Here is a 25,562-nt window from a genome sequence, read left to right on the forward strand (position 1 = left end):
CTCTGTATAACTTATGCATGAGATATAGTTGTAAGAGGATCCATCTATTAAGGATCCTTTTTCTTTTGAGATCCATACTTTTTCCCGAGTATTTTCAAAATCAATTTTATCTTTTCTAATCTGATAAGGACTACATTCACAAACAGCAGATATCAAAATCAGAAAAAAAACTTCCTGCTTTCAGCAATCGTTTGGTATGATTTTAACACTTGTGCACATATCTGAGAGAGCCGAACACATTTAACGAAAGACAATATCCCCTAGTGATAATATTGATAATTTTTCCTACTGTTAGTATCAGATATCTCCTCTTTATTATCCTTTTTTTCATTTCTAAGAAGTTAGGGTTTCTTTTAAATTACTCTGAAGATTTTATAATAGGGCATCTGTCCTGAGAATACCATCTCTCTTTGTTATATGCAGTATTTGTACATCAGATACTTAAATCATGTTTCTCTTCCACGCTGCGGATATTTATTTGCCGTCCTCATTGAAGGGCCTACTGCCTGATATGCTCATCACTTGTCTTTGGGAACAAGGTAGATAGGAGATAAGGAAGGCAGCCCTCAGAAGAGATGAGCTGATTAAAACAGCTGCTGGGAACTTGCGTGGAAAGTGCTCCGTCTCCCGCAATGTGGCACAGGGCATGCATTTGAGTTCTCCATGAACTGAACACGTTTCCTCTTAAAGACCTGAAGACCTGTCTACCCAGTGAGTCATTCTGAATAATTATGGATGAGAGAATGCCCAGTTTTCATTTATTATCATTAGGGGACACTGTCTTTGGTTAAGTTTGTTTGTCTCTCTGTAACCAACCTGGGTTCTTGGACCCTTCAATCAATAGAAATTGTGAAGAGGCCAGATGAAATTCAGGGAAGGCTTTATTGGGACTCATGCTGCAGCTCAAGGGAACGAAAACAAGTAACAGGTGCCCTTGCTTGTTCCTGGGGGGTGGGGGTGGGGGGAGGTACAAGGTGGTCCCTTAAATAGGGTGAGGCTGGGGGTGGATTGGTGGGTCAGGCTGGAGGCGTGGCTTAGGTTGTCTGCCCAGCGGCTTGGTGGTGCTGCGTGCAGGGGGCATGTGCAGTACTCTGCTTTTGCTCCCGGCTGCTCAGAAGTGGCAGTTGGTTTGTGGCCTTTTTGAATCTTATTTTTCATAATTTGCCCCAACTGCTCTTGACCTGCATAAGGTAGTTTTTAGTCCCTTATAATTTCTTCGTATTCTGTTGCTGGAGGAGACATTTGTCCAGGTGCAAACACTCCTGTAAAGGGTCCCAGGTCCCAGCTTGTCTCATCTCCCAGGTATGTGCACAAGTGTTAAAATCATACCAAACGATTGCTGAAAGCTGGAAGTCTTTTTAAATTTTGATATTTGCTGTTTGTGAATGTAAGCCTTTGTTAGCAGATTAGAAAAGGTAAAAATGATTTTGAAAGTACTCAGGATCAGTAACAATGAAAGGAACTGAACATTCTCTTACCTTCACTGTAGTGAGAGGACAGATTGGTAAAATTTTTTCTAGAGGCTGTTTTGTAATATGTGTCCAAGTTTAAGATACATGTGCTCTGCTCTTGGAGCTAGCAATTCTACTTCTAAGTGTATGTACCAAGGAAATAGTTGACAGGTGGGGAAAGTTATATGTATAAGAATTTTAACATTATTTATAATAGTGAAAAAAGGAAACAAGTATTTTTCAATAGAGGATTAGTTAAATTATAGCACTTCATACAAGGGAATATTATGATGCCGTGAAAAAGGTCATTCATGTTCTATTTATATTGTCATTGAAAAATATTCATCATATACTACTACTACATGAGAAGATTACAGAATGATGTGTAGAGAATGATCCCTTTTGTTTCTAAAATAAATATTTATGGATGTATATTTTGAAGTCTGCTTACACACTAAATTGCTATTTACAGTGGTTATGTTTTTGTGGAAGGGAGAGAATAAACAAGGGCCTCTCTAAATTCTATCCTGTGCCTTTCTGTAAGGTTTAAAATTTTACATCGACTTGTATTGCTTTCATAGCCAAAGGAAATAGTAAAGATATTTACATTCTGAAGAACAGAAGAATACACACCTTGGGAGCAGGCAGGATAGCGTTGATCTCTGTGTAGACCTTCTCTCTTCCTGGAGAGTTTGGGTAGCATTTGATGAAGCGTTTCTTGAGCAATCTCAAACCCGTCTCGCCTGTTCCTTCCGCAGTGAGGAGGCTGCTCACATCTGGCATCGTGATTCAGGTGTTTCCACTGCATGACAACGAAGCCCTGAAGAAGCTGGAGGACACCTGGTATACTCGGTTTACCTTAAAGTATCAGCCCATAGGTATGTGTCAGCGCCTGCTCTCTTAGAGAAGAGGAAGATGCAGCAGTGGTGGTATCCCTCTTGGGTAGATACTTAACGCTGTGCTGGGCAGGGCTCACCAGCTGCATGTCGGCAAAATATTGGTGAGGGGGATAGAGGGGTTACATGACCTATTTGTTTATTTTATTTCTGATACCATTTGAGATGAACTGAATTACAGGCTGTTATTAAATTTCACCAACGATACAGGCAATCCAGAGTGGCCTTCATGACTACGTGTCAGATTTGTTGTAGAACATACTTTATAAGAATCTAGTTTGACCGTGATTATTTTGTGTTTGAAAATTTCTGTTTCTTTAGCGCTAATCAGTGGGCCAAGCTGCGTTCATTCTTAGTGGCAGACTAGCAGGCCTAAACGTCTTTTGAGGTAGTTTATAAGGGTCTTGGTGTGCATTACTGGAACTGTGCATTTTCTCTGAAGACACTTAGAAGAATAACCATTAATTTATTCGGTGTGTGTTGAACATTACTCTGTGTAAACTTCGTCAATATGGATGTTCAAGTTTTTTTGGTTCAGTTACGTCTTTTAAGCAAAAGGATTATATTTAAGATGGTAGTTTTCACCAGAAGCATTACTATCAATTTTTCTTTAAAGGACATTGCCTTTTTCACTTTGTTTAAAGGAATTCCTCTCAAATTTTCTTTCTAATTGCCATTTCTGAAAACAATTATTATAATATTGTAACAGTGAACATAAATCATTTTTAAGGTCAAATTTTGAAACTGCATTTTGAATTTTTTCTTGTATTCTTTGAAAGGAAAAATGTTTGTTTTTGATAGTTCCAGGTGATGTAATAGTCATTTTATGTTACACTTAGGACATTTTTTCACCTTGTTTAGCATTTAGGTGGCAGTAAATTTAAATATTGCCTCTAGGTCTTGTGAGTGGCTGTATCCAGGAGCTACTACTTAGAAAGTGAGGGGGAAAAAGTGAGTTGGTGGTGAAGGCTGAGCATGGGTGTGGTAGTGGTTTAGAGGCTTCTGGGAGTGCTGGGACTGAAGATAGTAGCTGGGGCTCAGGAAAATTTTGAACTTCCCCCTGAGATCAAAAGAGAGAGATGGTCTGATATGGCGCCCAGGACCATGAGTGGCTTTTTTTGTTTTGTTTTGTTTATCTTTTAACCTGATTCTGATTTGAAGTTACCTCATCATACCCACTGTTTGCACATGCTCCTGAGTTAGTAGAAGAATTAAGGATAGGGGAAAATAGGATCCCTGTAAACCATCCACATAGACTGATCTGACACATTATCTTAAAAAAAAAAAGAAAAAAACACAATGTTGTAACTTCATGTAATTAACCAAGAAATACTAACTCTAACTCTTACGCCTCCCTCACCCCCTGCATCCCACCTTGGTCCCAGTGCAAGATGCATTTACAGTCTAGGCAGTCACCATGTAGGTGTGGCCGGCAAAGGACGCGGTGTTCATGACCTCTTTTGGCTTAGCTAGCTGATGCTGCTTGGCCCTTCTTCTGCCCAGTGCATTTATCTGTAGGAAAGTACAGATAAATGTATTCCATGTATTCTAAAAGTTAATGTGTAGAATAATTGTTTTGTGCTTTTGAATAATTTTTCTTCAGTGTATTGAAAAGTTTGCCGTGACATATTGAAAGTTTACAGCTTTGAGTAGTGGGGGCAGGTTACTATGGGTGAGGGGTCTTCTTTGAAAATAAGCTCTATAACTCTAGTATTAAAGTGAGAGAAAAGTGGGGAGCATAAAGTAAACCCCCAAATGAAGCTGGTTCATTGGCCACGGCTGAATTTAAACTAGGACCTTGGAGACTGAGGATGAGCCCGAGGTGAGTTTTTCATTGTGAAGAAGGCATCCACCAGATGGGAAGGTGAAGAGAAGCAGCCCCAAAGCAGCCCCAGCAGCTGTGGCCTGAGCCCTGAGCTGGGGGAGGTGTCAGGCTTATTGCTGTAGAGACAAGCGAGGTCTTTGTACTTCATGGAGGATGGACTTACCATCACACACCGATTGGGAAATAAGGGTCTTAAATGATCCCCACTTAAGTAAAAAAGTGAATAAGCTTACTTGAAGTGATTTTTTTTAAAAAAATCAAGTCTTTGCCAGTTGGGACTTAAGGTCCTTTTTTTTCCTTTCGTTGTAGATAGTATTCGTGGCTACTTTGGAGAAACAATCGCTCTTTACTTTGGATTTTTGGAATATTTCACTTTTGCCTTAATCCCTGTGGCAGTCCTTGGGCTACCTTACTACCTGTTTGTGTGGGAAAACTATGACAAGTATGTGGTCTTCGCCTCCTTCAACCTGATCTGGTCCACAGTGATCCTGGAAGTGTGGAAGCGCGGCTGTGCCAGTATGACCTACAGGTGGGGGACCCTGGTCATGAAGAGACAGTTTGAGGAGCCCCGGCCAGGATATCACGGGGTCCTGGGCATCAATGCCGTCACCGGCAGGGAGGAACCGCTGTACCCCAGCTACAAGAGGCAGTTGCGCATTTACCTGGTCTCCCTGCCGTTTGTGTGCCTCTGTCTCTATTTCTCTCTGTTTGTCATGATGATTTACTTTGACATGGAGGCCTGGGCCTTGGATCTACACGAAAACAGCAGGTCCGAGTGGACCAGTATCTTGTTGTATGTGCCCAGCATCATCTATGCCATCGTGATTGAGATCATGAACCGCCTCTATCGATATGCTGCCGAGTTTTTAACTTCATGGGGTAAGACTCAGTGCTTTGAATTTATGTCTCATTTGCCTATGAGAAATATTGCTTCGATCATAGGATTCACGTAACCACTACCTTGCAAAGAAGATAGATGTTGCTCTGGGCTCATTCTAGAGACATAAGGAAAAGTCATCTGGCTCTGGGAGCTCTGATGATCTCTAGGTCATGGTTCTCACAGCTCTCATTTATTGTTAGTTACTATGTTCTAGGTGCCCTGCTAAGCACTTTATCCATAGTTCCTCATTTTCACCTGCTCAGGACACCATGAAATAGAAGTTATTTCACAGTTTTATGGCTAAAGATACTGAGAATTAACAAAGTTTAGACAACAAATGGTAGAGCCAGGCTAGTCCAACCTGTGCTCCTAATACTATATCGTGTTTTATGCTAAGGATAAAATCAGTTGAATTATCTCCACAATACTCTGGCTGAAAGAACTATGTCTGGGATCTGAAAACCAGTTGTGTAGTTGTGTGGGGCCTGCCATTGAACTCAGCGAAGGCAGGTGTTCTTGTCTGTCTCTGTAGTAAAAGAGGAACCTGGTTATAGTTTTAAAAATGTCTTGATGGGCCATTCACTCATTAATTAATTTATTCATTCAAGCAAATAAATAGGCTATATTAAGCCCTAGGAAGAAGTCTAGGCCTTAACTTCATGGACCAGAAGGGTATTTTAAATTCTTTTTATTAGTCATATAACAACAGCTACCATTTATTTAGTGCTTTCCTCGAGCTGATGCTGGGGTTTGGTAGTATTTGTAATCCTGACGGTGACCCTGGGAGGAGGGTGGTGGCAGCCCTGTTTTGTAGGCAAGAAGGCTGAGTGTCAGGAGGTTAAGTGACTTGCCCAAGGTCAGATAGTGGCTGAGTTGAGGTTCAAATCCAGGTCAGCCTAACATTGCCTCTCTGTGCAAGGTGATACTTCTGTTCAGAATCTTCCTTTTTTGTCCTTTTGCCCTGCTGTCTTGGGACCTGCACAGTGTCTCCTTTTCTTAGGGTGGAAATTTGAGTTTCCTTTGAAGTTAATCCTTATAAACTTTATTTATCGCCCTACTCTTTAGAGATTGTTCTCAGTTTTACTATTACCGCGGATACAGGGTCTTTTTCTGGTATCTGTGGGATCATTTGCCAACACTTACTACATTTCTTTATTGCAGTAATATTTAAAAAATAATTTTGGACCACGGTGCCATGGCAGTATCTTGAAAAATGTGTCTTAAATTTAGTTTCTTTTTTGTTTGATGTTCTTGGCGGTAAGCAGTAGCCTGGCACGTTTACTGACTGAGGCTCTGTTTTTGAACATCTCTGCCCTCAGCACAGTCTCACTTTACTTCATGACAATGCTCCCGTTCTGCTTTCTTACCTGAGAGACATTACCTCTCCTTTTTCATGTTTTAGAGAATCACAGATTGGAATCTGCCTACCAGAATCACCTAATTCTGAAAGTGTTAGTGGTAAGTAGATCTTTTATATACAAGTCCATTGTACTTTTGAAACTAACACATAGTACTTAATATTTAGGAGTGTAAATATGAAGACTTGATTCTGATTTAAGGTATCAGGTAGTTAATATACTTTGTCCAAGTAGGCAAGGATTGACTAATGTGTGTTTACATGAACGTTCAGCAGTCTTATTACAAATGTGCACATGGTTTAAGACTTTAAATGTAGAAATTAGTATTATAGCCAATTTCCAATTATTTAAAAAAACTAATTTATAGACATGTTTCTGTTATTTTCCTTTTGGTGACTTGGGTTTGAATGTTTCATTATTCAACAATCCTTCCAGTTACCCACCTTCTGTTTAGTGATGGAGCATTAAATTACTATTTTTTTAAAATTTTGTCTAAGAAATTTCCAAAGTCCAAGAGATTCCCAGCATGTTTTGAAGAGTAGGAGGAAAGGGATGGAGGAAAGGCGCTGTGTAACCTGCTTGCTGTTTGTTTAAAGCGCACACGTTATGCCTCTTCCCACCATTATGAGAAATAACAAAGAGGTACCAGCCTGAAATCACCTTGTTTATCTGGAGATTACCTGAGTTGTCTGTAACATAGCTGAGAATCAAGAAAGAGTGCATAAGGAGTCCTCTGACCTATCTATCCACTGGAATTGATTTAACCCAGTCCATGTACTTTTCTCCCAGGCCCTCGCTTAGAAAGAGCCTTTGTTCCAGCTGTAGGAGTCATTCTGAGAAGCTTGTTTATCTCGTTTTTCCATCCTTAAAGGATGAAAAACCACCATTAGGAAGGTGATTAGGTTTCTGGAAGTAGGTAAATTTATAGAGGCAAGAGCCCGGAAGGAAATGGAAAACTCTTATAAATAGGTAATGAGAATTCAACAATTTCAGCAATTTGGACATGAGAAAAGGGGCAAGCGGCCATCCATATCTAAAAAGGCTCCGAAGGCCTCACTCTAGCCGTGTAAAATAATTTATATTCAAAATGTTGGTGCTGAGTCAGCAGGGATGCTCCGTTCCGGGTTCTCTGTGTGAGAAAACAAGCAGGGGAATGTGTAATGCGTTAAAAGCTTCATTCAGAAAGATCCCAATGTGGAGCTTTTGCCCTTAGAGGTAAAACACTCCATTTGTCTTAAAGAATTTAGTTATTTGTTAGACTTGATTATTCTCTGATGGTGCCAGATACAATGTCGGGTGACTGTCTTGTAAAGAGACTGTTCATCCTCCACTGTGTGTGCTAGGTCTCTCCCTTCCTTTTCAATCTTGTGCGGAGAGCGTTTCTCAGCCTTCCGAGCTTTTGCTTTTCAACTTCTACTCTAACTCGACACCCCCATCCCTACGCCTACCTCCCCCTACCCTGTGGCCACATTGTGTTACTGCTCATTCTCTCCAGTGACTCCCCCTTCCCCTCACTAATGAAGTGCTCATACTGTGCACAGAGCAGTCTTTTGTCTCGGAAAGTGATGCTGCACGGGAGGAGGTAGCCAGCGTGCGGCTGGGGGACAGGAAGGAAACCCATCAGTCCTGGGGGCGATTGCAGGCTCTTGAGCAGGGGGACTACTTGGAGAAATGGCACCTGTTGTGGTGGGATCTCCACCCCACTCCCTGCACCCCTACCCCTGAACCATGTGTCTGGGCAGGGCAGTCTCAGGCCCATGGTGGCAAAGATGCTGCCCGGGCCAGGCTGGTTGTTCTGGCTGATCTCTCTTGCTAGTGCCCCTCGGCTAGCTAGGTGTCTCTCTGGGGGGCGGGGGGATCTCAGGTCCCTTGGCACAGAGAGACTTCTGGGGCTGGACTGCTTGTTGGGGCAGGGCCCTCCTTTCTGGTGCTGCCTGGCCACCCCACCCGGCATCTCTCCGTGGGGCAGGGGAGTGGCAGGGCGGAAGGGAAGGAGAGCACATCCCCTCACAGCTTATTGTTAGTGGGGGTCCTCGTCAGTCTCCCTGTTAGTGCTGCTGGGCTTGCCTGTTGTCAGGACTCCTATTCTGAGCGGGGTGGGCAGGAATGTGTCTCCCTGCTGCCTGGGTTACTAGGTTGGGGGTGGGAGATGCTGGGCCTTGGACTCTCTCTTTTGTAAGAAAGTAGTAGGGATGTAAGATGCGCTGGTGCTGTGTTGTTCCTTCAGCCCTGGGGTCCCAAACCTGATCTTTTTCCTCTTAGCACCTTTCAGAGCTCTCCTTCGGTTGCCTCTCACGATATTTCGAGTTCATAGATGTGCTTAGCGAGGGGGAGTAGGAGAAACACGTCCAAGCCACCTTCTCTGGACCGGAAGTCCCTCATTACGTTTCTTAAATGCGATTTTTATAGTTGTAATGAAGTACTGTGATGCAGTATTAAATATTGCTATCTTTTTTTGTTTTTGCAGTTCAACTTTTTAAATTGCTTTGCCTCACTCTTCTACGTTGCCTTTGTCCTGAGGGATATGAAGCTTTTGCGTCAGGTGAGTGTGAAAAACAGAAAGGTATCCATTTTTTAGGTTTTAGAGGTGGTTTCCTATATTCAGGTAATGTAATTGTCTTCCCATTACTATCTTTATAAATAAAATTATTAAATTTTGTGTACTTCTAAGCCCAATTCTAAATAAACAACCATTAGCAATTGCACCGTGTATTATACTCAACTGGAAAGAAATTTGTTGAAGCTAACCAACTTACAAAATAAATCAGGTAGAGCACAAAATCAAATACAGAGTTCATATCAAAACTTGTAAAAGCAATTTTAACGGCAAAATGTATTCATTAATTGAACTTCTGTGTGTGTCTCAGGTATTGGTATAACCTTAAATAGTTCTTTCACATTTCTTTTTTTTTTAAATTTAATTTAATTTTATTATGTTTGGCTGCATTGGGTCTTCATTGCTGCGTGCGGGCTTTCTCTAGTTGTGGTGAGTGGGGGCTACTCTTCGTTGCAGCACACGGGCTTCTCATCGCGGTGGCCTCTCGTCGCAGAGCACAGGCTCTAGGTGTGTGGGCTTCAGTAGTTGTAGCACGTGGGCTCAGTAGTTGCGACACTTGGACCCTAGAGTGTGTGGGTTTCAGTAGTTGTGGTGCACGGGCTCAGTAGTTGTGTCTCTCTGGCTCTAGAGCGCAAGCTCAGTAGTTGTGGCGCACGGGCTTAGATGCTCTGCGGCATGTGGGATCTTCCCAGCCCAGGGATCAAACCTATGCCCCCTGCATTGGCAGGTGGATTCTTTTTTTTGTTTTTTAATAAACTTATTTATTTTATTTATTTATTTTTAGCTGTGTTGGGTCTTCATTGCCGCGCACGGGCTTTCTCTAGTTGCGGCGAGCGGGGGCTACTCTTCGTTGCAGTGCAGGGGCTTCTCATTGCAGTGGCTTCTCTTGTTGTGGAGCACGGGCTCTAGGCGTGTGGGCTTCAGTAGTTGTGGCACATGGGCTTAGTTGCTCCGTGGCATGTGGGATCTTCCTGGACCAGGGGAGATGGGGTCAAATGGGATCCGTGTCCCCTGCATTGGTAGGCGGATTCTTAACCACTGTGCCACCAGGGAACTCCCACATATTTCATTTTTAAATTAATAAGTTGTTAAACTTTAGAGACCAGCAGATCCTATGCACTGCTGTATTGTTTCTGAAATGTTTAAGAAAGATGACATATTTTGCTGTGTTACCATTTCTGGATCACATGATAATAGTGAATAATAAATTAAATTATTGCCTTCTAATTTCTCTTTTTTATACTTGAGCCAACTACCAGTAAGGGCTCTTCCTTCCTGGTTTTAATATACTGTGATTGTTAGTGAGCAGAATCTCAAAGCCTAGGCTTCTTAATCTTTATATGAGAGCTTGGGATCATTTTTCAAGGAATTTAAAAATTTGTATAACAGAGAAAGTTAAAAGATTTTGTAGTTACGGTTCTAAGAGCTTGCATAAAAGTAAAATTAAATATTGTGTTCTTAGTATTTAAAAAATTATTTTTGAAAATACTACATTTGAAATCGATAGCTTAGATGTACATACCTTTTCCAATCCCACCATTATTGTATTAGTGGGGTATGACTCCTCATTTCTTATACTTTAGAGAGTCTCCTTTATTTAACGGGACAGGGGGTTGGGGGAAGTCTCTTTAAAACATAGAATTTTTTTTTTTTTTTAAAAAACATAGAATTTTAGTATCAGCTAAGGTGGTTTGTGATGAAAACACTGATACCTATCTGGGGAAAGTGGAAATTGACACAGTACCTCTGGAAACTACTTGGGCAACTTTGCCAAGAACGTTAATCCATCCCTAGTAAATCATCAGAGGTGGGGCGAAGATTCATGTACGTAGGTAAGGGGCAGCATTTATAATAGCCAGGGTTGGGAATAATACTTACATTCAACAACAGTGCATGAGCTAAGTAAAAAAGAATTATTCATGACATGGGAAAGTGCTCACAGTATAGTAAGTGAGAAAAGAAATCTACAAAGCTGTTTATATATAGGATGATTCTACTTTTATTTTTACATATGATTATAAAGAAATATTTAGGGGACTTCCCTGGTGGTGCAGTGGTCAGGAATCCGCCTGCCAATGCAGGGGACATGGGTTCGATCCCCAGTCCGGGAGGATCCCACATGCCGCGGAGCAGCTAAGCCCGTGCACCACAACAACTGAGCCTGCGCTCCAGAGCCCGCGAGCCACAACTACTGAAGCCCGCGCTCCTAGAGCCCGTGCTCCGCAGCAAGAGAAGCCACTGCAGCCAGAAGCCCGTGCACTGCAACGAAGAGTAGCCCCCGACTCGCCTGAACTAGAGAGAGCCTGCGCACAGCAACAAAGACCCAGTGCAGCCCCAAAATAAATAAATTAATTAAAAAATATATTTAGAATGTTAGTAGTGGTTCTGACATGGTTGTGGAATTAAGGGTGACTGTTTTTCTATCTTTTAAGTTTTTCTACAATGAGGGAGGATATATTAATTTTATAGTAATAAGTTGTGGCTAAACTTTATTCAAAGTTGGTGACATCATTTAGACTCACATGTTGCAGCCAGGATGAGATGATAATAAACACAATTTCAAGTTAATTTGTTCTCCTACCGACTCATAACCAGTTTTTTATTATAATCTTATTTGTATTATAATCTTTTTGTATTTTAGTCTGTCTTTCCTGTGAAAGAAAACAATAAATTAGAAACATCATTCTAACACCTAGCTTTTCCAATACTAGTTTTTATAACATAAGAGTATATTATTTGTTGAAGATTCTTTTTTTTACTGCATAATTATACACATGCTTTGGTTTTGTTAAGCCACGTCGCCAAGTATCATTTATGTGCTTCTCTTTAGAGCTTGGCTACTCTCCTGATTACCTCCCAGATCTTTAACCAAATTGTAGAATCTCTTCTTCCTTACTGGCTCCAAAAGAAGCAGCATGTGAAGGTAAAGAAGAAGGTGCAGGCTTTAAAGGCAGACATCGATGCTACATTATATGAACAGGTGGTTCTGGAAAAGGAAATGGGAACTTACTTGGTAAGTGTGAATATTGCGGAGTTAAACATTGATTGAAAGTGAGTAACAGTCATGTCCAGACTGTATACAACAAATAAGTAACCACTCATTGTCTCAGGTGTGACTATTTTGTAAGTGCTTTCCAGCCAGTTTCCTTACCATGAACTACTTTAAAGTTAAAAAGATGGAACTGTGTATCAAAATGCTGCTATCTTGAACCGGAAGTTATGCCTAACATCCAAAGGGTGAGTCCAGTGAATTTCGAGACTACTCTGCTGAGGGTGGTGGGAATGTTTCATAGATGGCAGAGCAAGGGAGAGGTGAGGTGGCTGTGGAGCCATTGTTTGCTCTGGACACTTTAAACTCAAAGAAAAAAATTGAAGCCCATCGTTAAAAATGGAATGCCAATCTGAAGATTAATTTATAATATAGTTTAAATTACTTAGTGCTGTAGTAAATATAAAATAGTTCTTTTAAGACAGAGAATTTCCGAATTATTTTTAGGAACTCCAAGTAGGTCATTGGAGGTTCTTAAACCTAAACATGTATTCAGCAAATGTTTACTGAGCTCTGCCTACATTCAGTATATCTCTTTTGAGGGGGTCAGGTGTTGGGGTCATGTTTGCTTTAGGTCATTATTTCTTATATCCTTCTTCCTTCTGGGTGTGATATTCTTCTTAGTGAAATAGATCCTTTAGTGAGGGTCCATTATTGTTAAACTTTCCTAGTCTTGGTTTTCATCACAAATGAATGAGTCTCCTGATGACTGAATTTCTTGGCTGACTTTCATAGTTTTTCTTGTATGCCTAAGAATTTTAGCTTGTATGTTTATCTTGAGCAGTTTATTCTCTCTCTCTCTCTCTCCCTGCTCGCTTCTGTCTTATTTTTGCAGTCCCCCCTGCCCCACCCCCTAGTCCAGAACCAGGAGTTTGTAGCCCAGAGCTCGCATCCCATCTTGTGGTGATGGTGGAGATTCTGCAGAGCCAGCAGGTAGCATGCTGTTGACCCAAGCTGTAGTTCCAGGGCAGCAGCTGTGGCTTTTTTCAGGCCCCTTCAAGGGTAGGGGCCACTGTTCTCACCCGTGGTTTTGCTCAAATAACCTGCTTCCGGATACACGCTAGAGGAGTGGTGTGCCTTTGGTTCCCCTGCCTGAAGGATTCAGATCCTGGCCACCGTGCCCAGCCTGTGGACGGAAGCCTGGCCAGGCTTCTGATTACTGTCTTGCACTTTGTTCCGTTTCTCGCGTGGGCGGCTGATTTTTTTGTTTTTGAGTGATGATATTCTTTTGATTAAAATAAACATATATGCACTAGCATTTTCTATTATTGCTGTGTTTGGGGGAGAAGATGATTCAGGGTATAAACTTACAGCATATCTCGACCAGCAGCACTGTTTATACATGAAGTATCAGAGAAACACACACGCAGGCAGTTAAGAGTTAAAGAAAACAGCACTTGGGCGCAATGTGCAGCCGCCTTGCCTGCGTTGGTCGAGTGCTGGCCTACTGTGGGTTACAAGTCAGTCTAATTCACATAGTGTCAGAAGCCTTTCCTCGCTTGTTCTGGGGGGTAGTATTTTGGGCCATATTTATTTTTTCCCTTCATTTTCTCACAGAAACTAAACCACCATTCTTTCCCCCGAGTTCTTTATTCCATCCCCTCTCTCATTGCCCCAGGCCCACCTGGAGCTCCCGGGTTTCCTGATTCCCCCTTCTCCCCTTCCTGTTTCAAAGCAAGCAAACCTCTCACGTCCTCTGCTATTTTTGTCCTGTCTCTTTCCTGCCCCTGCCAATTTCTTGAAATAATTCTTCTCCATATTGTCATCTCTACATCCCTCTTCTCTACCCGCTCTCAACTCTTCTTTATCTCTGAATCGTTTGGGCAGACAGCATCGTCCCCTAAAGTGACCAGAGCCAAGCTCGCAGTCTTCTCCAGACCAGTTCCTCCCCCTTTCCTCAGGCTCAGCGAATGGTACACAGTAATACAGACAATATGCCCTTCACAAAGCTGTTTTAATTCATCTAAGAACTGTATGCTGACAAAATCTTACATCTTACCTTTTTGATATTTCATGATATCCGATAATACGTTTATAAAGGAAGGTAAGGCAGGCACTGCTTTTCTCACGTTAATAATAGGCAGTTGAAGCTCTGTGTTATTTTCTTTAATTTATTAATTTTATTTATTTATATTTTGCTGTGTTGGGTCTTCATTGCTGTGCACGGGCTTTCTCTAGTTGCGGTGAGCAGGGGCTACTGTTCGTTGTGGTACGCGGGCTTCTCATTGCGGTGGCTTCTCTTGTTGTGGAGCACGGGCTCTAGGTGTGCAGGCTCAGCAGTTGTGGCTCGCGGGCTCTAGAGCACAGGCTCAGTAGTTGTGGCTCACAGGCTTAGTCGCTCCATGGCATGTGGGATCTTCTCGGACCAGGGCTCGAACCCGTGTCCCCTGCGTTGGCAGGCGTGTTCTTAACTACTACGCCACCAGGGAAGTCCAAAGCTCTGTGTTATTAATCACCTGGTGACTAAATCAGAAACAAGATTCAAGACTTTGCTTTTCTCTTCAGTCTATTATTCAGCATGGGCTCTCTGATATGAAGTTAAGTAAATAGTATATTAATTTCTCTCACAGGCCCTGGGTCTGTGTGTGAATGCTGGGGTTAACAGTGAGTGTCTCTCCTTAGTAACTTAACTTGCTTGCGGGGCCCCGCGTTATCTGACTGTTTTTCCCTCCTCATCTCCTACAAGTTCCTCCTTTACTCTCTTCGTGGAAATGACATCAGGTATTTTCTATTTCAACTCTCCCCATATATTTGGAAAGGGGGAGATGCTTTGGGGGCACATTTGTTCTAGATCATTGTTTGCTATGCACTCATCCTTCCCTCCGGGTATATTTTTCTCCTCACTGAAGCTAATGAGCTTAAAATTGTATTTTCTGTAATCTCATCCTGAGTGCTATATATGAATCTAAAACAATGTTGCCAAGCTTTGGGGAAAAGCAGTTTGAGACTTAAAAACCTTGATTCTAAAAAGTCATACTTGCTTACTTACTGTAGAAAACTTGGAAAACGTAGAACAGAGTATAAAGAAAAAGACATTCTCCATAATGTCTCCACCAGGGGTGATCCACTGGGGTCTCCCGACCCTGTTTCTCCAGCCACAGGGCCAGGGCTGTATAGCCCCTCTGATCTCACTGTGCGCTGCTGTTCCGTTCCTGGGAACAGTTCATGTGCAACTGCATAGCTGTGTGAGGCTGAATTTTCATGATCAGTATTCCAACTAGAGCAGCATGTTGCCACACAGCAAATGAGCTGACCTCTAGTGAGCTAGACATTGACGAGGTTTGCCAAAAACGTAATTGAGCGCCACTCACCGCACTAGACGTTTTTGTTTTGGAAAACATAATGATTTTTCAAACAATATTTTATTAATGTTAATATGCTTTTTATTATTGAAATGAATCAATGAGAAATATTTTTTAAGTTCTGAGTTTTAATTTCTAACACAGTAAATAACACTAGGTATAATAACTCCCATGAACAAAAAGTCTTCGGTGCCCTCAGTGATTTTAAAGAGTTTAGGGCTTTGGAGACCTGAAAGTTTGCAGATCTAGAATAATTCCCACTCGTTTTTGTTTTTCAGAGCATTAACTTCCGTGAAGTGGATTTGTCCCATTTGTTACTCCCTAAGATTCAAGTTCAGCAGTTTTGGAGGTATACCTCCATTGTACCCCATCAGGACGCATTGATGGCAGGTTGACCCTTGTGTGGGGCTGCCTTGTTAGATCACGTGATTGACTGGGTGACAGTTTGCAAAGGTTCTTTTTCACTTTGTGTTGAATAGGTTATCTGTGGTAGATTCTTTGAGACTATCCTATTCCGTATAAATGGTAGCTCTTTATAAATAGTTTCTAATCGTTTGTTGCTGGCATATAGGAATGTTGTTGGTTTTTGTATTTTTTATCCAGAAACTGCTGAATTCTCCTATTTTTTTGGATTTTATTAGGTTTTCTATGTAGACAGTTATTTCACCTACAAATGAATAATGGCTAGGGATTTCCCTGGTGGTCCAGTGGTTAAGACTCTGTGCTTCCACTGCAGGGGGCACGGATTCAATCCCTGGTTGGAGAACTAAGATCTTGCATGTTACGTGGTGTGGCCAAAAAGGCTATTTTTTTTTTTTTTGTGGTACGCGGGCCTCTCACTGTTGTGGCCACTCCCGTTGTGGAGCACAGCCTCCGGACGCGCAGGCTCAGCGGCCGTGGCTCACGGGCCCAGCCGCTCCGCGGCATGTGGGATCCTCCTGGACCGGGGCACGAACCCGTGTTCCCTGCAACGGCAGGCGGACTCTCAACCACTGAGCCACCAGGGAAGCCCCAGAAAAGGCTATTTTTAAATTTTTATTTTATTGAAGTATAGTTGATCTATAATGTTGTGTTAATTTCTGCTGTATAGCAAAGTGATTCAGTTATATATATATATTTTTTCATATTCTTTTCCATTATGGTTTATCACAGGGTATTGAATATAGTTCCCTATGCCACACAGTAGGACCTTCTTTATCCATCCTATATGTAATAGTTTGCGTCTGCTAATCCCAAACTCTCAGTCCTTCCCTTCCCCACCCACCTCACTAATGGCCATTTTGTTTCTTCCTGCAGTCCTTATACTTTTTATTATTTATTTATTTGGCTCACTAATATGTTCAGTACAATTTGGACAGAAGTAGTTATAACAGGAATCTTTATCTTGTTCCTGATTTTTTTTTTTCTAACCGTTGAGTATTATGTTTGTTCCGTGTTTTTGGTAGGTGACTTTTTATCAGTTTAAGAATGTTTTTTTTCCTCTTCCTTATTTGGGAAGAGTTTTTATTGTGGATGACGTTGAATTTTATCAAAAATTATTGTTTTTTGCTTCTGTTGCGATCATCATTTTATCTCCTTTAATATTTTCATTTATATTTGTGAGTTTCCTAATGGAACACCATGTTTGCATTTAAATGATTAACTTCACTTGTTCAGTATTTTTTATCTACATTGTTATGTTGAATATGCTAATATTTTGTTTAGGGTTTGTGCCATTTGCTAGTAATTTTCCTTTCTCAGTCACTGGGATAGGGTCCCTGTGTTATTTATCGTGCAAAACTCTGTTGCTAATGCAGAGCCTGGCATTCAGCGGGTGCTCAGTGTAATGCTGCATAAAGAACAGTTTTAGGAAAAGAGCAGCCCAGCCCCTGCTGTCTGTGTGCTGCATGTTGCCCTCTTCCTGTACTTTATCCTCCTCACATACTCATCATGCGGAACTCTGAGACGTGATGTTTCTCCAGGGATGGTGCGAGGGGCCAGTGGGATGGATCCCCTGGAGCCTGAAACTTTGTGTTCGTACATTCTTAGAATCATCTTAGTAAGTTGGTGTTTTCTAACTTGCAGCTGTTGGGGTAGATTGTCTTGTTTAATGTGTTTTTTAGTATGTGATTGTTTACTTTGTTAAAATTGCATTTTTTTTTTCTTCTTGCTGTTGGATTACGTCCCTGGTTTGCTGAATTGACTGACCCCAAAGTGCTCAGAGGTGTGAAAGTACTGATAGAATTACCATGTGAATTCTACACTCTGAACCCGCTTGTGAGATGGGAACACAGAATGGGGGGGAGGGGCTCCCTGGGTGCTGGATGCTAAAAAGGCCAGGAAGACCTTTGCGTGGCTTCTGGAGGCTGCACCTGCTACATCTGAGAGAAACCGTCTACACATCTCTGCAGAGGCTCACCCTTTTATTTCATGAGCGGAAACAACAGAATTTTGAAAGCTGAGCATAGGCTATCAGGATTTCTTAAGATCGAATTGGGGTAAAAATGGCTTGATTGCTAAGAGTTTCACTGTTGATTTCTTCACTCTTCAGAGAAGTAAATCGATGCCATATTGCTGGGCATATTTAAAAATCACATCCGTATGCTGCAGCACACATAAGGACATTCTTTCTGGAGCCAAATGCAACCAAAGAGTTGTTTAGAAACTGCTCACCACTGAACCCCCAGCTGAGCGTCAACCTGCCAGCTCCCAAAGCACATGTGTTTGGCATTGCTCTTTGGCAGGCCTTGCAAACAGCCAGTGAAGCTCACTCAAAACCCCTGGGTTCACACTTCATCCAAATACCCAGAGCGTCTGGAAGAAGCACTTCCTGCCATCCCCAGTACTCTGTAATTATGTTTGAGTGTTTTTCTATTTTAGTAAAATATAAAATAAAAAAGGAAACCAACTAGAAGTCGAATCTGACTTATACTAAAGCTCTCAGCTACTGAGCCTAATATGCCTATCTCGGTGCAAGACTGACTCTGAGATGCAGTAATGCTAATTATAATTATTAATTTAAAATATTCATGTTGCTTTAAAATATGATGATGAATAGTCTTCTTAAACTGAAACTGTTGTTGCATGTGCACTGGATGATCATGAGAGCGCCTGAGGATGCTGGAAGTGGGTGCCTGTGGCTCCCTCACCCAGTCACTGCACCACATAGAGTGCTGCCCAGCCCCTCTTGGGTCAGGCTGTGAGCAGCAGGCCGTTGGGTCCAGTCAAGGAGTTACTCAGGTGACAAGTCAGAGTCACCAATGACCAGGCATCCCATTTCAATGCAGGCGCCTTTTTCCAGTTATTAAAGATCACGAAGGAACTCACCTCTTACCGTTTATATCTCTTACCTACAAATCAAGGGTATGTAATGACTTTTGCTCCTTTCTTCCTTTGGACTAAACCTTTTAAAGCACATCAGAAAGGTTTTTAAATATAGTTTCAGAGGGATTTCGTCATGCTTTCCTGGTTTCCCCCTTTTCTTCCGTGGACTCCTTTTTCTTTTTTGCCTCTTTGATGTGTCTGCTACTTCCACTAGGGCTATTCTGGGGAGCTTCCTTGTTACTAACAGCTTTTTTTTTTAACTTCTTTAAAAAGTTGAGGTAATAATTCACATACCATAAAATTAACCATTTAAAAATGTACGATTTAGAGGTTTTTAGTAAATTCACAAGGTGGTACAATCATCACCACTATCTAATTCCAGAACATTTTCATCATCGACCCCCAAACTCCCCATACCCATTAGCAGTAACATCTTCCCCTAGTCTGGCATTCACTAATCTACATTCTGTGGATTTACCTATTCTCTGCATTTCATATAAATGAAATCATATAATAGGTGGCCTTTGGTGTCCGGCTTCTTTCTCTAAGCATAATGCTTTTAACGTTCATTCACGTTGTACCATGTGCCAGTACCCCATTCCTTTTTTTGTGGTTGAATAATATTCCATTGTATGGATACACTACGTATTGTGTATCCATTAATCAGCTGGTAGACATTTGGATTGTTTCCACTTTTTGGCTGTTATGAATAATGCTATTGTGAACATTTTTGTACAAGTTTTTGTATGAACACATGTTGCCATATGCTAGGTCGTATGTTAACTCAACGTTTAACTTTAAGGAACTGCCAGACTATTTTCAAAAGTGGTGGTGATTCTATATTCCAACTAGCCACGAGTGGGGTCCCATTTTTTCCCACAGCCTCACTTTTTTTTTTTTTTATATGATAGCTATCCTAGTAGGTGTAAAGTAGTATTTCATTGTGGGTTTACTTTGGATTTTCCTAATGCCTAAATATATTGTTCATCTTTTCATGTGATTTTTGGCCATTTGTATCTCTTCTTTGGGGAAATATATATTCACATTCTTTGCCCATTTTTAAATTGGGTCATCTGCCCTTTTGTTATTGAGTTGCAAGAGTTCTTCATATGTTCTGAATATAAATTTCTTATCAGATATATGATTTGCAAATATTTCTTCCCATTCTGTTGTTTATCTTTTTACTTTCTTGATGGTGTCCTTTGATCCACAAAAGTTTTAAATTTTGGTGACGTCCAATTTCTCTCTTTTTTGTAACTTGTGCCTTTGGTGTCGTGTCTGAGAAACCATTGCTTAATCCAAGGTCAGGAAGATTTACTACTCTATGATTTGTTGAGTGCTTTTATCATGAAAGGGTGTTGTACTTTGTTTTTCCTGTGTCTATTGAGATGATTAAATATATTTATACATGCATACATGTATACCAATAAAACTGTTAATGTGGTGTTTCACATGGACTAATATTTATATGTTGAACCAATCTTACAATCCTGGGGTAAATCCCACTTGATCACAGTGTAAAATCCTTTTACTCTGCTGCTGGGTCCACCTTGCTAGTATTTTGTTGAGGATTTTTATATCTTTATTCAGGGGTGTTGGTCTGTATTTTTCTTATGAAGTCTTTGGTTTTGCTATTGAGGTTGGACTGGCTACACAGAATGAGTTGGGAAGTGTTTCTTCCTCTTGTTCTTTTTGGAAGACTTTGAAGAATTAGTATTAATTCTTCTTCTAGTGTTTGAGAGAATTCACAAGTGAACTGTCTGGGCCTGGGTTTTTCTTTGTGCAAAGTTTTTTGATAGCTAACTCAATCTTTTTACTTTTTTTAGGTCTGTTTAGATGTTCTGTTTCTTCTCGAGTCACTTTTGATAGTTTGTGTCATTCTAAGAATTTACCCATTTCATCAAGGTTATTTAATGTTATTTTTGGCATATAATTGTTGTCATGTCCCAGGTCTCGAGTGAGTCCCTGGGGCAGGCTGCCAAGTAAGGGTCCTTGGCTTCACACAGGAAAGAATTCAAGAGGGAGCCATAGTAAACTGAAAGCAGGTTTATTTAGAGAGATATACACTCCATAGACAAGAGTGTAGGCTGTCTCAGAAGGCAAGAGCAGCCCTGAGTTGTGGTGATGGTTAGTTCTCATGGGCTGGGAAGTTTCATAGGCTAATGAGTGGGAGGAATGTTGTAGCTATCTTGGAGAAGCAGCAGGGATTTCCAGGAGTTGGGGCACTGCCCACTTTTTGGCCTTTTATGGGCGGCCTTGGAACTGTCATGGCACCTGTGGGCGTGTTGTTTAGCATATGCTAATGCATTACAGTGAGTGTATAATGAGGCTCAAGGTCTACGGAAGTTGACTCTTCCACCATCTTGGGCCTAGTAGGTTCTAACCAGTTTTTGTCGTATCCTGCTCTTAATGGTTGTATCAGTCTTTTAATGGTTTCACCCTGCCCCTTCCTTTCTGTCTCAAATTGTTCATAATTCTTCTTACTTATAATTCTTCCCCTTCCCCTTACTGACCCTAAAGGTCAATAGTAATGTCCCTTCTTTCATTCCTGATTTTAGTAATTTGAGTCTTTCTTTGTTTCTTGCACAGTTTAGGTAATGGTTTGTCATTTTTCGTTGATCTCAATCATTTCAAAAAACCGAATTCTGGTTTTATTGCTCTTCTTTGTTTTTCTATTCTTTATTTTATTTATTTCACTCTAATCTTTATTATTTATTTCCTTCTGCTTGCTTTGGGTTTAGATTACTCTTCTTTTTCCGGTTTCTTAAGATGAAAATTTCAAGTTTTTTTAAGATCTTTCTTCTTTTTTAACAAAGGCATTTACAGCCATAAATTTCCCTGTGAGCACTGCTTTCACTGTATCTTATTAAGTTTTGGTATGTTTCATTTACCTCAAAGTATTTACTAATTTTTCTTGTGATTTCTTCTTTAACTCATTGTTTTTTTAGGAGTGTGTTGCTCAATTTTCACATAGTATGTGAATTTCCGAAATTTCCTTCTGTTATTGATTTCCAGTTTTATTCCATTGTGGTCAGAGAAGTTACTTTGTATGATTTTTAAGCCTTTTAAATTTGTTGAGAAGTGTTTTATGGCCTAACATGTTATCTATCCTGGAAAATGTTCCATGTACACTTGAGAAGAATGAGTGTTCTGCTATTGGATTGAGTGTTTTATACATGTCTGTTAGGTCTTTGTTATTGTGTTAGGGCATGCCTTCAATACTAAGCCAGGAAGTTTAAAATTCTGCCCTAGCGTTCACTTTCTGCTTGTGCAGAGCTTCAGGGTCAGTCAGAGGTGAGATCTTAGACCTTTCTCAGATCTTTCCTAAGCTTATGTGTGATCTTCTGCATGTGCCTCATCTTCTCAATTCCCAGTAAAATGTGGGAGCTTTGCAAACCCCCTGTGGATATCTCATTCTTCAGCCTTTTCTCTTGGGCTCCCTGGCTAGTCTGTTGTTTGCCCCAGCTGCTACCCTTTACCTGAAGCAGACTGATGTTAAAACATTCAATTAACATCCCTGGGGGAGGAGCCTTTAGCGCTGGGAAGACTCTGTGCAGTTAAATAGAGACAAGGCTTTTGAGTGGGGTCTTCTAGAGCCAGGTCAGATAATGATTTCCCTTTGGGAATGAGGCTTTCAAAGATCTGTGTCCCCACTCTCCTCGCTCTGGCACAGGAATGCATGCTATTATTTTTCGAGGCTGCTACAGAACTCGGGAGCAGGATATGAAACTAGAGTAAGTTAAAATGCCACAAGGTTGAGCTGTTATTCTTGACTAAATTCTGCCCCGAATGCTGCAAGCCTTTAGTTAATTTCCAGAGTACTGAAAGAGTTGCTTTTGACAAATTTTGTCATTTGTTGTTTGCTTTTATGGAGATGTAAACTTCTGGAGGTTCTCACTCTGCCAGTTTCGCTGGCATCACCACCATCAGTTTTTTAATGGAGGGTCAGGGGCTGAGATGCTGGGGTACCCATGATGTGAAGGGACCATCATGTAAGATTTCTAATGATCCTGGATCATTTCTTTTTACTTGGTCAAGAGCAAACTTCTTTAGCTTTGCTGTTATTTACCTTAGGGGAAAAAAGGTAATAATCCAGTGATTCGACATGTTATGAGCTAAATCATTTTTTTATTCTGCATTTCAGAGACTTTAATATAAAATTGTCTTTGAATTTAAGTAAATTCTGTTGTTGAGAAGAAGGAATTGGGAGAAACTCTGAGTTTTTTTTTTTGGTTAGATGCTCATGCCTTGAATAGTATTGCAAAAGACTGTTCTTATTAAGTGATATTAAAACAATGCCTGTTTTCTTCTTTTTTACGTTTTCAGGGCACCTTTGATGATTACTTGGAGTTATTCCTGCAGTTTGGTTATGTGAGCCTTTTCTCCTGTGTTTACCCACTGGCAGCTGCCTTCGCCGTGCTAAATAATCTCACTGAAGTTAATTCAGACGCCTTAAAAATGTGCAGGGTCTTCAAACGCCCATTCTCAGAACCTTCAGCCAGTATTGGTGTATGGCAGGTAATTATCTGATAAAAAATTATTTCTTTAAAAACAAAATGAGGTATTGTGATTAAAAAAAAAAAGCTCTATGGAGAGATTTGGGAAAACTGGATTTTATCCTTGCCATGCCACAAACTAGCTGTGTGACTTCAGGTGGTCATTAACTTTCTCTGGGCCATGCTTTTCTTGTTTTTAAAGTTGGGGGCGGGGATGAGCTACAATCTCCATGACTCCTTTCAGCTGTGAAACTTTGACAGTTTTCTTGGAGAGTAGTCAGCTGGGCCTCACCCACTGGTACTAATGAGGCCCTCCCCACTGCAGTGTCAGTAGAAATCACTGACACTGGACTTCTACTGGGGAGCCTGGACTTCCACTCCTACCTGGCAGTAATGAGATTCCCTTTCAGATCCCTGCTAGGGTGGTCTCAGAGGAAGCCCAGTGGAGAGTCAAGACTTTTAATACCATGCAAGAGGCCACATGAGTGCACAAAGGAGGGACTTGTACCCCTCCATCAAAGGAGGTATTAGTGGTAGTCTAGTGGGAAGCCAGAACTCTTGCCCCTCTCCAGCAATAATGACCCCACTCCCCACCTTGGGTGTCAGTGCTATCCAGGTGGAGAACCTGGACTTCTGCCTCTACCTGCTAGTGACAAGATATTGTCCCCTGCTGCAGTGGTATCAGAGGAACCAACTAAAACAAAAGGTTATACAAAATCTGGAGTCTTATAACACCTAAAGTATCGAGGTTTTTATTAAAAAATCACTCATTATACCAAGAACCAGGATGATACCAAACTGAATGAAAAAAATGGCCATCAGCAGATGCCACCACCAAGATGACACACACGTGTTGGAAATACTGGACAAAGATCTTAAAGCAGTCACGGTAAAAATGCTTCAACAAGCAATTACAGACACACCTAAGACATGAAAAAATAGAATTAGAACGTCTCAGCAAAGAAATAGACACAAAGGAGAATCAAATGGACATTTTAGAAGTTGAAAATATAATAAACAAAAAGCTCAGTGAATGGGTGCAATAGCAGAATGGAAGGGATAGAGGAAAGAAGCAGGAGCTGGAAAATAGAAAAATAGAAATTACCTGATCTGAACAACAGAGAGAAAATAGACTGAAGAAGTAAATATAGCCTCAGAGACCTGTGTGACTATAACAACAACAACAAAATCTAACATTCCTGTTATTGGAGTCCAAGAAGGAAAGGAGAAAGAAGGAAGGGCTGAAAAGGCACTTGGAGTAATAATGGCCAAAACTTTTCAAACTTGGCAAGAGACCTAAAACTATAGGTTCAAGAAGCCAAGTGAACCCCAAACAAAGAAGTTCATGTCAAAACGCATCATAATTAAACATCTGAAAACTAAAGACAAGGAAAAATATTCTTGAAAGCACTGAGAGAAATGACCTCTTACCTATAGGGGAAAAACAATTAGAATGACAGCCAGTTTCTCATCAGAAATCATGAAGGCCAGAAGAAGGTGGCACAATATTTTCCAAGGCTAAAAAATACTATCAATACAGAATCCTATATTCAGAGAAAATATCCTTTGGGAAGGAAGGGGAAATCAAGACACTCTCAAATGAAGGAAAAGTAAGAGAATGTTTTGCTAGGAGACCTATCCTAAAAGAATGACTAAAAGTTCTGTAAACTGAGGAAATGATAAAGGGACAATGTCAGGAAGCAAAAACATGGTAAACAAAAACACAAGTAAAAACAATATATTTTCCTTTTACTCCTGAGTCTTTAGAGTTAATGTTTGACAGTTGAAACCAAAAAATACAACACTATTTAATGGTTCTAAGTATATGTAGAAAAAATATTATGACAATTATATTATAAATGGGGAGTGATAAAGGAAGGTAAGATTTCTGTATTTTACTCAAATTAAATGATACAAGTAGACTGAATGTATACATATATATACACACACATATAAAATATAGTATATATATTTGTGTGTGTATGTCTATATATAGAACAACCTCTAAAAAGCTATATTGTTTAAAAGATACACTCAAAAACATAGTTAAATCAAAATGTAGTAAAAAAAATGTTGAGGTAACCTACAGTAAGACAAGGAGAAGAAAACAGAGAAATGAAAACACAGAAAATGAAGAAATGGCAGACTTAAGTCGATATTTTGATTAACTGTAAAGGGTCTAAAGACATGAGTTAAAGACAAAGATTGACATAATGGATTAAAATGCATAACTCAACTATATGCCATCTACAAGAAACCCAATTTAAACATGATTAAGCAGGTTGAAAGTAAAAGGGTAGAAAAAACATATGTGGAAAAATTAATTGTAAGGAAGCAGGAGTGGCTATATTAATATCATATAGAGTAGATTTCTGAGCAAAGAAAATTACCAGAAAGGAACATTCTTTGATGATAAAAGGGTCAAATTATCAAGACGATGTAGAA

The 25,562-nt window shown here is 40.6% G+C and overlaps 1 protein-coding gene across 4 annotated transcripts in view; it reads left to right on the forward strand.

The window, feature by feature from the left end:
• ANO10 (anoctamin 10) overlaps positions 1 to 25,562 on the forward strand; it is a 213,492-nt gene that overhangs the window by 26,965 nt on the left and 160,965 nt on the right. For 3 of the 4 annotated variants that reach the window (XM_027088317.1, XM_027088318.1, XM_027088319.1), the window contains exons 5-10: positions 2,210 to 2,329; positions 4,482 to 5,051; positions 6,455 to 6,510; positions 8,878 to 8,952; positions 11,798 to 11,980; positions 22,948 to 23,139. In XM_027088317.1, coding sequence (XP_026944118.1) covers positions 2,210 to 2,329; positions 4,482 to 5,051; positions 6,455 to 6,510; positions 8,878 to 8,952; positions 11,798 to 11,980; positions 22,948 to 23,139 — 1,196 coding nt within the window. The remainder of the gene's footprint in view (positions 1 to 2,209; positions 2,330 to 4,481; positions 5,052 to 6,454; positions 6,511 to 8,877; positions 8,953 to 11,797; positions 11,981 to 22,947; positions 23,140 to 25,562) is intronic. The other variant, XM_027088320.1, reaches the window with a different exon arrangement.

Source organism: Aethalodelphis obliquidens, unplaced genomic scaffold (genome assembly GCF_003676395.1).
Source record: "Aethalodelphis obliquidens isolate GAN/ISIS:26980383/991018 unplaced genomic scaffold, ASM367639v1 scaffold62, whole genome shotgun sequence".
Taxonomy (NCBI): Eukaryota; Metazoa; Chordata; class Mammalia; order Artiodactyla; family Delphinidae; genus Aethalodelphis; species Aethalodelphis obliquidens.